Genomic DNA, 10000 nt, shown 5'->3' on the forward strand with positions numbered 1-10000 from the left:
ATTGTTTCAGAAGGGTGGGTTGGTGAAACAACCACTACTAATGTAAGCACTAGCGGCATGCGTTAGGGATATTGATAGACCGTATGGTTATTGTTTTTATGCTTTGGACTACTAAGAGGAGGTTTGATACGTGTTGTCTTCTTTTTCGGTATCCACTTGTTTGGCTAACGAGTTCCGCCCCTTTTGGGTGCTTTTGTTTAATTTGTTGTAGTTTTTCTTGTGGAATACCGCGAGACAACTGTAATCTCCAGTTTCCTTCGTAACATGTCTGCAAAAGAGGACAGAGCAATGGAGATATTGAAAGGTTTTAAACTGTATCCTTATTGCTGTTTAATTTGGTTTCTTCTGTCTGTAAGTCAGAGTGCAACGGAATTGTTGACAGGTGTGGAAGCATGGGATACAGCCTTCTCATATGGGACAGCTGGGTGGTTCCATTTGAGAGGAATTTATTCATTCATTTGGATAATTTATTTTGGTTTAAGTAAAAAGATGTTTTTAAGTATATAGAAGAAGGAAACATTCTGTGATTTTTGGGTAGTATTGTATTACTCTGTCAGAAATTGGTGCTCGTAACTGTGGCTTAGATATTAGCTAATGGTAAAGCCGTTTTGTAGTACTTTGAAAAGAAAGGTGACATGAAAGTGTGGGATTATTGTACTGAGAGTCAGCAGAATGGGCCCTGCAGTTTTCTGAAGGTTAAATTTTACATTTCTTTTGTCACCCTCGCTCTGTTTCCTTCTTTCTAGTTAACGAAAGCACTGAATGAGATGATAGCGTTTAAAATGCTTTCCAAAGCAAACTCTTTACTTTTTTCTCACTTTCTACCACACAGTAATGAAGATGAGATTAACCTGTTAAAACCTTTAGCTAGTGCAAGTATAAGCGGCATGTCGTCCGGATTATAACAGAACCGTATCACATAGCTCTCCACATTCCATCTCCAAAATGAGGAACACTAACTCTCATAATGTGTAACACTTGCCACCGTTTACTAAGAATTTTAACTAGGAAGCTGATGTGATGGTTAAAATGTGCTGTTTTTTTACTTGTGATATGTTCTTTTTAATGAATTAGTATGATTTAGTTGTGTGTACAGTGGATATCCGTTACAATAAGTTTCTAACACTGAATGTGTGACGGACCCTTTCAAAGTAGAAATTCGAGGAACATGAACTTTTTAAAGACCTCAAACGAGGAACGTTCCTCATAATGAGCTACGTTTGAGAGGTATGTAGTAAGACATGAGACCCAGTTAAGACATCAGTGGGGAGCAGCCTTTATCCTGTTTGGGATGGAACTACATGTGATGTTTAAAAGTAGTGATGGGTTTTAAAGTTTTTCTCTTATTTGTACAGGCTGACATCGTCACACAGTGTGATACTTTAAAGTTTATGAATGCAGCACCGGAGTTTGTGTTGCACGTGAAAAGATCCTTGTGATTCATTCAATTCATTGTTTACGTGTAAAATTACACTTGTGTGCTTCTTTTAAGTCTCCGGTGATATCTGTGTGGGCAGCACTCAATTTGTCCACCTTTCTGTATACTTTAAAGATGATTTTCTACTATTTTTGTAACTTGAAGACCGGTAACTTAGTATCTGACAGGTGCTTCCCGATGATTTGATCATTTTCCGAGGACTGGACATTTAACAAAAGGCGCTTACTGTTTACTTGCATTGGTTGGTAGACAGTATATATCGGTCATTTCCTGCTCGTTAAGGTTTATCAAATAAAAAGTGCTGGGAAAGGTTGAGCTGTTAGCAGTATTGTTTGTTTATACGTTCTGTCACCAAGGCGACGCTGTGTTACCTTGATCATCTGTCACAAACATTTTAATTTTAGATACACATGGTATTCACTATAAACTTGTGCTGTAGATTAAGCAAATTAACATTATTCCATGGTTATCACATTGATTTCTGACAGTTGTACCTCTAAGCCCCTGAGTATTTAAATCGTAAATTTCCTTTTAAAGTTATAGCACATGATCAGAAAGGGGAGCGTTCATACTTTTCAAAATAAACTGTCTTCTCTTTCTAGATATTATGCAGTCAGTGCTAAAGAGGCCTTTTTGTTGACTTGAAGGATGTGTTTCTAAAATATAATTGTTTTGGCAAGTAGCCCGTTTTCAGTGGAGACCCGGGGAGCTGAGCTTCATAAAAGTAATAGAAAAAGATTACAATTTTTTTAAAACCTTTACAAAGAATACACAAAATGTATGACAGTTGCCAGCAGTCACAATTTACAAAAAGGTGAATGTAAAACAGAAAACATTACATTTCTTAAGCCTCATTACAGACTAATATGAAGCTCATTAGTTATATAACTAAAGACCATTGTGGTATTTTCATTCGGTAGAAGTAAGACAAGAAGATAGTAGAGTAGAAAACATTTGATCGAAGACATGAGAAACTAGCCAGGCGAATTACAGGAGCATAGCCATTGTGAGTAAGGTATAACGTATTCCTTTTGTTGTTAAACTGCAAATCTGAGAGGTGCAAGGCTAATTCTGATGGCAAAATTCATATCAATGCTTAAATCACTGGAGTTGAGAGGTATGCTGTCAGCTTGTTAGCATAATTAGAATATTATGTCATCTTGAATATTATGTAATCTTGAATATGAATGGTTCCATAAGTAGATGCCCAGTATTCACGCAGGATGGTACATAAGGGGTAGGTAGAGTATCAGTATTTGTTAAACAGAAGTTTCAATACATCTTTGCCCTAAGTTACATAGTCACCACCTTCACCATATATGCTTGTACTAACCTGCTTCCAAAGTGGGTACTGATGCATAATAATAATTAATATATACTTTCTACCTTAGGGTCATAGGTAAATACTAAGCTAGCTTGCGAGCCATTTTATGCATATCCAGTTTCCCTTCTTGTGCTTGAAATAACCTATCCCATTTGGTTATAGATTGGTCTTTCCCATCCCATGGTTAAGAATCATATATTGCCCCTAATGAGAAACTGGGATCATACCATACATAATTTGAGGGGACCCATGCCTTGGATAAAGCATTTAGGAGCTGCATCTGTCCATTAGTAGTACAGAAGGCAGTCCTGGGGTAATCCCCCCCCCCCCCATCCATAGGTCTAAGTTGTGCTTGAAAATGGGCAGTGATGGATGGCTTTTCTCCCCGGGCCTCCACTGAAAATAGACATGTATCCAGTTAGACCAGCCTGGTCAACAATCTGTTCCATATCAGTGGTATCCTCTGTGAAATAAACCTGTTCTTCAAACCATTTTGTTGTTGTTGAGAAAGAGGTTTAGATCTCTAGACAGTGTATTGCAGATGCCATTTGACTTGCTGATGTACAGTAAATTCATCAGTAATGGGTTGGAGGATGCCTTGTGTGCCAGACACAGGTCACATGTTTAGGCCTTGTATCCTTTTAGTAGGGTATCTTTGTGGGCGTTCCAATTTTTGCATGTGTCTAGACAGATACATGCCAAAGGAGGCATTGTATTCGATGATTGGCATAATGAGGGCTGAGGTAAAGGGAGACAATGACAACCTTAGATCTTGACACACTCCCTTTGTTTGGGTTTTGCAATACAGAAGGATTTTCATGCAACAATGGACACGTTCATAGGTTGGTACTAGGCTATCAGCCCTAGGGCCTATACAAGCCTAGCCATAACAATTCCCTGGCTATTTCTTCCCACACTATTTACTTCCCTGGACCCCTGTCTAGCAGGGCGACTGATGTGATCCCCGGGGTGAATTTCCTTTCTCCCATCCAATTGTCAAGGTTCCTTTTGAAGAGGACCAAAGAGGCACTCTGCTTGACATGTATGGGCAATCTATTCCAGAGTCTGGGGAGTCTCTGGGTAAGGAACCTATCCCTCCAGCATGTTTTGTTTATTGTGATGACAAGGTTTAGATCCCTGGAGCGTGTGGCTCTGAGGGATTGGGATTTCTTGTGTAGCATGTCCAACAGTTTTGGGTTTGACATGTTAAGCAAAGATTGCCTCTGAGTAGACTATATGCGACGGAGTATAGCTGGAGTTTTTTAAGGCGGTCAGCGTAGGGCATCTGCTTTAGGCCTGTGATTCTTTTAGTGAGGTATTTCTGTGGCCTTTCCAGTTGTTGCAGATGTCTTGAGAGGTACATACCAAACGGGGCATTGTATTCTATAATGGGTCTAATGAGGGATGAGTACAGTGGGACAATGACCTCCTTTTTTCTGGATGAAAAGCCCTTAGTGATGAGGTGTGCCACATAGGATTTCCGGACTGTTGTGGTGATGTGGTTATCGAAGGTGAGACGACTGTCCACCTTGTGTCCCTAAGTCTCTTATCAAACTTTCAGTGTTTAGTGTACTGCCACCTATATGGTAATTCACAGATACATGTTTTTTCCTAAAGGGGATAACTATACATTTCTTGGCGTTGAGCTTGAGCCCATGGCTCTGGCACCAAGCATCTGTTTCTGTAAGGCCCTTTTTTAGAGTATCCACATCATTTGGGGATTGAATAATGGCAGTACTTCAGAGAAGTAGATGCCAAACAAGAGCGGTCCCAGGACTGAACCCTGAGGTACTCCACTTGTCACTTGTCTGGAGCTGGATTTGGAGTCGGCTACTTTTACAGTGTGGGTTCTATCAGTAAGCCAGTTAGCAACCCATTGGGTGACGTAGGGATTAATGCCCAGCTTAGTAAGTTTATCTATGATTCCAGAGTGGGGGGTGGTGTCAAAGGCCTTGGCAAGGTCTAGATAGGCTGTGTGGACCACCTTACCCTTGTCCATGGCTCTGGAGACTGATTTGAAGAAGTCAATCAAGTTTAGGAGACCAGATCGGCCCTTCACAAACCCAAACTGGGTGGGGTCCAGTGTTTGAAGGTTGCCAATGTCTTTGTTTATAAGTTCCATGATAATACTCTCCATGGCCTTGCAGGTAAGGCTTGTCAGACTGATGGGATGGTAGTTTCTGGGATCCAAGGTGGATCCCCCTTGTGGAGTGGGATAACTGTAGCTGTGCGCCACTCGGTGGGCACGAAACCTGAGGTGAGGCTATGATTAAACATGACACTTAGGTGAGGTGCCAGTTCATATTGTAGTTCATGTAGTACACAGCCCGGGATGTCATCTGGTCCCATGGATGTTGTATTCTTTGCTTTGGAGAGTGCGTTTTTTTACCTGTGTGGCCGTTATTACTGGAATTTGGCAGTCTTCCGGTATTGAGATGGGCCATTTAGGGGGTGAGAGGGTTGGTGAAAAGTTGGGTCAATGTCCACCTAATATCCCAAATCCTGAGCAACTAGGTCAATTCTTAGAGGTGTATTGTCAATGTGATAGTTCCCTGGGGTAGAGTACTTCCCAAAGGATACAGTAATGCATTTTTTGGTATTTAGTTTCAGACCATGATTTTGACACTTTGAGACAAACCTTCCAGCGGGATGAATAACTTGAGGATTCAATGACTGCTCCTAGTTTGCAGTCATCTGCAAAATTGGTAAGCCAGAATCCCTTTAGTATTGACTTTACTTCAGAAAAGTTGATGCCAAACAGGAGAGGTCCCAGCACAGAACCCTGGGAGGACTACACTGGTGACTGGTCTCTTTGTGGAGGTAACTTTCTCTGTTTTGATTACCTGCATTGTCTGTGAGCCAGCTGACAATCCAGTAGGTGAAACGGGGGTTTATTTAGCTTTTCTACTATGCCTGAGTGGGGAACTGTCAAAAGCTTTGGCCAAGTCAAGGTTTGTACTGCTTTGTCTTTATCCATTGCTTTGGTGAACTTTTCAAAAAAAAAAAAAATCCACCAAGCTGTGAGTAAACATGACTTGCCCTTGACCAATCCAAACTGAGATGGAGCAGCCACTGTGGTTAATTCGTGATAGAAAAGAATGTGTACCTAATAGTTTTTGTGCAGATGTCTGGTTAGGGGCACTTTTAAACTGTGTGATCTCCAAACCTCCCTGGTTGTGATCTGATTAATGTGACTTACTGCTTGAAGTAGTATCCTGGGTCAGAATATAGCATAGCATCGCATCCAGATACTGTATGTGCATATGTCATCTTATCAAGCTCCCTTATTAACGATCTTCTGGTCCTTGCAGTTTTGAATGCTGCTAAAACACAAAAATCTAACTACTACATCTGAATGAGTTACCAAAAAGTTAACTTTTATGTGAGCCAAGTGAATTTTGTATGATGATTCCCATCCTGAACTGTTTTAATCGTCAGCAAATGGCAAAAGTTTCTCTCATTTTCTGTGGGGTAGGTGCTGCCCTGTTATTTGTACTATTCTGAAAATATGTAGCTCGTATTAAATTATAGAAAGTAGTTAAAATCTCTCCTAGATGACAAGCAAGTTAGTGTAAAATGATCTTTCATGATAAAGCATGGGCACAGCAATTTAGAATTCCTTTTCATGGAATTCTTACAGAGAACCTAATCACTGTGGGTTTTTTTTCAGAGCTAATGCACTGTAGTATTTCCTGCCAAACCAGTTATGTACCACCCAATAACCTGGGGAAAATGAGTACAGTTCCGTTTTCCACATGTAAGCAAACAAGACTTTCCCTTTTTCTGATTATGAAATATGAATTGGTAACAGCAAAGTTAACAATTTAAATTGCAACAGTGCCACATCCTCACTTTATCAAAACAACTTTCCTGAATCAGTTGATTCTACATGTCTGTTACCACGGTAACAAAAGCTGATGCTTAGAAATCACAAACTCTTAAGGCAAAAACTGAAGGTTCATTCCCTACTAATGTCTAGGGTGAAAACTGAAGGCTTTGTGATGATGATTAATGACCATCCAAGTGTATGATCCTGGTTAGTTATTCTTACTCATTGCCATGAGGGTACTTCTAAGCAAAAGCATCTGAAAAAAATCTTAAATGGAGGAAAGTGTCTTCAGATGTCCTTGCTGTATCACTGTTGCAGTATTCTTTAATATGGGCTGCCCTGGACAAGAGATCCCTAATGTTCGGCCAGTATACCAAAGTCTTATGATCTTGTATGTGCCATAGGTTCATAGGTAGATACTAGGCTGTCTGCCCGAGGGCGTTTATAAGCCTAGCCTGTAAGTGTCTGCTTTCGCCACCCCATAAATTAGTTAGCTGCGCCTCTGTCAAGCAGAGCCATATATGTGATCCCTGGGGTATACTTTGTTTCCCATCCACTCGTCAAGGTTCTTCTTGAAGAGTAATATTGAGGTGCTCTGTCTAATGTAATTTGGGGTTTTGTTCCAAAGCATGGGGAGTCTCTGTGACAGCAGTCTGTCCCTCCAGCATGTTCTGTTTATTGTAGTGTTGAGGTTTAGCTCACTGGAGCGTGTGGCTCGTAATGACTTGAATTACTTTAGGTGGAGCATGTCCATTAATTCCGAGTTGAACATGGCTTTGTAGGTTAGGCAGAGATCACCTCTGAGCAAGCGGTATGCCACTGAGTAAAGCCAGAGTTTTTTCAGTCTGGCTGCATATGACATACGTTTGAGGCCTGTGATCCTCTTGGTGAGGTACTTCTGTGGTCTCTCCAGCTGCTGGTAGTGTCTTGTGAGGTACATCCCAAAAGGGGCATTGTACTCTATGATGGGTCTGATGAGTGACGAGTATAGGGGCACTATTACCTCTTTATTTCTAGATGCGAACCTCTTTATTTCTAGATGCAAACCCTTTAGTAATTAGATGGGCTACATAGAAGGATTTCCTAACTACTTTGGCGATGTGATTGTCAAACGAGAGATTGCTATCTACCCGAGTCCCCAGGTCTCTTATTACCTCTTCTGAATTAAGGGGCGCTGCCACCAATGTGGTAGTTCGTGGGTGTTTTGTTCTTCCCAAACGGGATGACTGTGCATTTTTTGGCATTTAACTTGAGGCCATGACTTTGACACCATGTGTCAGGCTCGGTGAGGCCCTTCTGGAGAATGTTTGTGTGAGCCAGAGTGTCAGTTATGGTTCCCAGCTTGCAGTCATCAACAAATTTGGTCAGCCATAGACCTTTTGTGTTTGCCTGTATTTCTGAGAAATATATGCCGAACAGTAGCGGGCCCAAGACTGAACCCTGGGGGGATACCACTTGTGACTGGTTTAGAGTCTGATATCGATCCCGCTATTGTTACCGAGTGGGTTCTGTCTGTAAGCCAGCTGGCAACCCATCTCGTGATGTAGGGGTTTATGTTTAGGCTGATGAGTTTTAGGATACCCAAATGAGGAATGGTGTCGAAAGCCTTGGCAAGGTCTAGGTAGGCTGTATGAACCACCTTACCCTTGTTAGTGGCTTTGGTGACCGTTTCGAAGAAGTCATCCAGGTTCAGTAGGCATGATCTTCCCTTAACAAAGCAGAACTGAGTTGGGTCAAGTATCTGGAGGTCTCCTATGTCCTTGTTAATGAGTTCCATGATGATACGCTCCATAGCATTGCAGACCAGGCTGGTCAGGCTTATAGGGCAATAGTTACCAGGGTCAGTTGTTTCTCCCCCTTTTGTGAAGTGGAATAAGCGTTGCTGTGCACCATTCCAAGGGCACATAGCCTGTGGGTAGGCTGAGGTTGAAAAGTTTCTTTAGGAGAGGGCTTGGTTCATCTTGTAGTTCGTGCAGGATGCAGCCTGGGACTCCATCTGGCCCCAGACATCACACGCATCCTCTACACAGGATGTAGGTTGTAAAAGTGATGTATGAATGCAGTCACCCAGAACTTCTTTGCCACCAGTCTGAAAGCTGTTATTGCTCGTTCTGAATGCCTTGTTGCTGTGGTGAATATCTGGCCCCAGACATCACACACATCCTCTCTACACAGGATGTAGGTTGTAAAAGTGATGTATGGATGCAGTTACCCAGAACTTCTTTGCCACCAGTCTGAACGCTGTTGTTGCTTGTCCTGAATGCCTTATTGCTGTGGTGAATATCTTGCTTCCGTTAAGTACCCTGTTGTATTTTTTATTTTTTTGTCTCTCTGTATGTATCTCGTGTTGTCTTTACTTTATCTACGTAGAGTTATGTCACCCAAGAAGGAAAATGTCAGTGTGGGAGGCATATTACCTGTAAGAATTGTTGCGTATAGTGTCTCTTATTTGGTGCTTCTCATGCTAATACCTCTTATAGTATCTGTAAGGCATTTGTGCCCAAGACACTTAGCCATTTGTCTTCTTTGGCCATTTATCTTTAAAACCAATGGGTTAAATCTTATTGAATCTTGCCAATGGTTGGAACCTCCAGTATTTGTTAGGGCTGATGTCCCTTCAATGAAAAGACAAAAGGTGAAATGTGTTATCGTCTGCTAGGGAACTGGATTCCTCAGATGAGGGTTTAGAGTCTGAAGAAGGGTCCTTGTCCTATTCTTCTCCTACGCTTTCACCTTTGACTTATGGCTTTGATGAGGCGTCTATTAGCCCTTAAGTCTCCTTTTGAGGAATTGTTTGAGGCCACATTTAATAGGATAGTGGAATACTTTCAGTGGGATTCTTCTTGAGTGTCTGACATGGAGAGAAGATAGTTGCTTCAGGTGGATACTCCTAAACTGTCTGCAATTCCTCCTTTGTTGGCTGCCGTGTTAGTTTTTTTTTATATATATGTTTACTGGGTGATGTCTGACTGGTTTAAGAGTCTGTTTTCAGCGGAGACCCAGAGAATAAGCATACAAAAAAATATAACTGATACATTACAGAAAATACAGAATAAAATTAGGAACTTCGAACAATGACTTGAAACTAAATAGGCTAAAAACAGTATGGAAAAAGTACACTATCGTCAATGGAACTTGATTGCAATCGCAGTAAAAAAAACTTGCAAACAACATTGAGGAATCTGTACAGCAGTATACTTGGCTAACAACAGGATTGAAAGAAATAAGTAGAGCATGGATGAAATTATCCTGGAGAATAGCAGGAACAAAGCCAATGATTGGAAAGGTGGAGTTTTAAGAGTTCTTTGAATTCTTGATAATTAGGGTTTTGTATGATTTTCTGAGGAAGTGTGTTGCAACGTTTGGCAATTTTGTAGGAATAGAGGGAGTCTCTGTGTTGGGTGTGGGA

The 10000-nt window shown here is 41.3% G+C and overlaps 1 protein-coding gene across 3 annotated transcripts in view; it reads left to right on the plus strand.

Annotated features, from left to right (window-relative positions):
* Position 1: 1 nt before the first annotated feature.
* Positions 2-10000, plus strand: part of PDE6D (phosphodiesterase 6D) — a 1464541-nt gene continuing 1454542 nt past the window's right edge. The window contains exon 1 of one of the 3 annotated variants that reach the window (XM_044070682.1): positions 2-314. In XM_044070682.1, coding sequence (XP_043926617.1) covers positions 265-314 — 50 coding nt within the window. In that variant the 5' untranslated portion in view covers positions 2-264. The remainder of the gene's footprint in view (positions 315-10000) is intronic. The other 2 variants (XM_044070683.1, XM_044070684.1) reach the window with 2 other exon arrangements.

Source organism: Protopterus annectens, chromosome 4.part1 (assembly GCF_019279795.1).
Source record: "Protopterus annectens isolate FY-2018-M chromosome 4.part1, PAN1.0, whole genome shotgun sequence".
Classification (NCBI taxonomy): Eukaryota; Metazoa; Chordata; order Ceratodontiformes; family Protopteridae; genus Protopterus; species Protopterus annectens.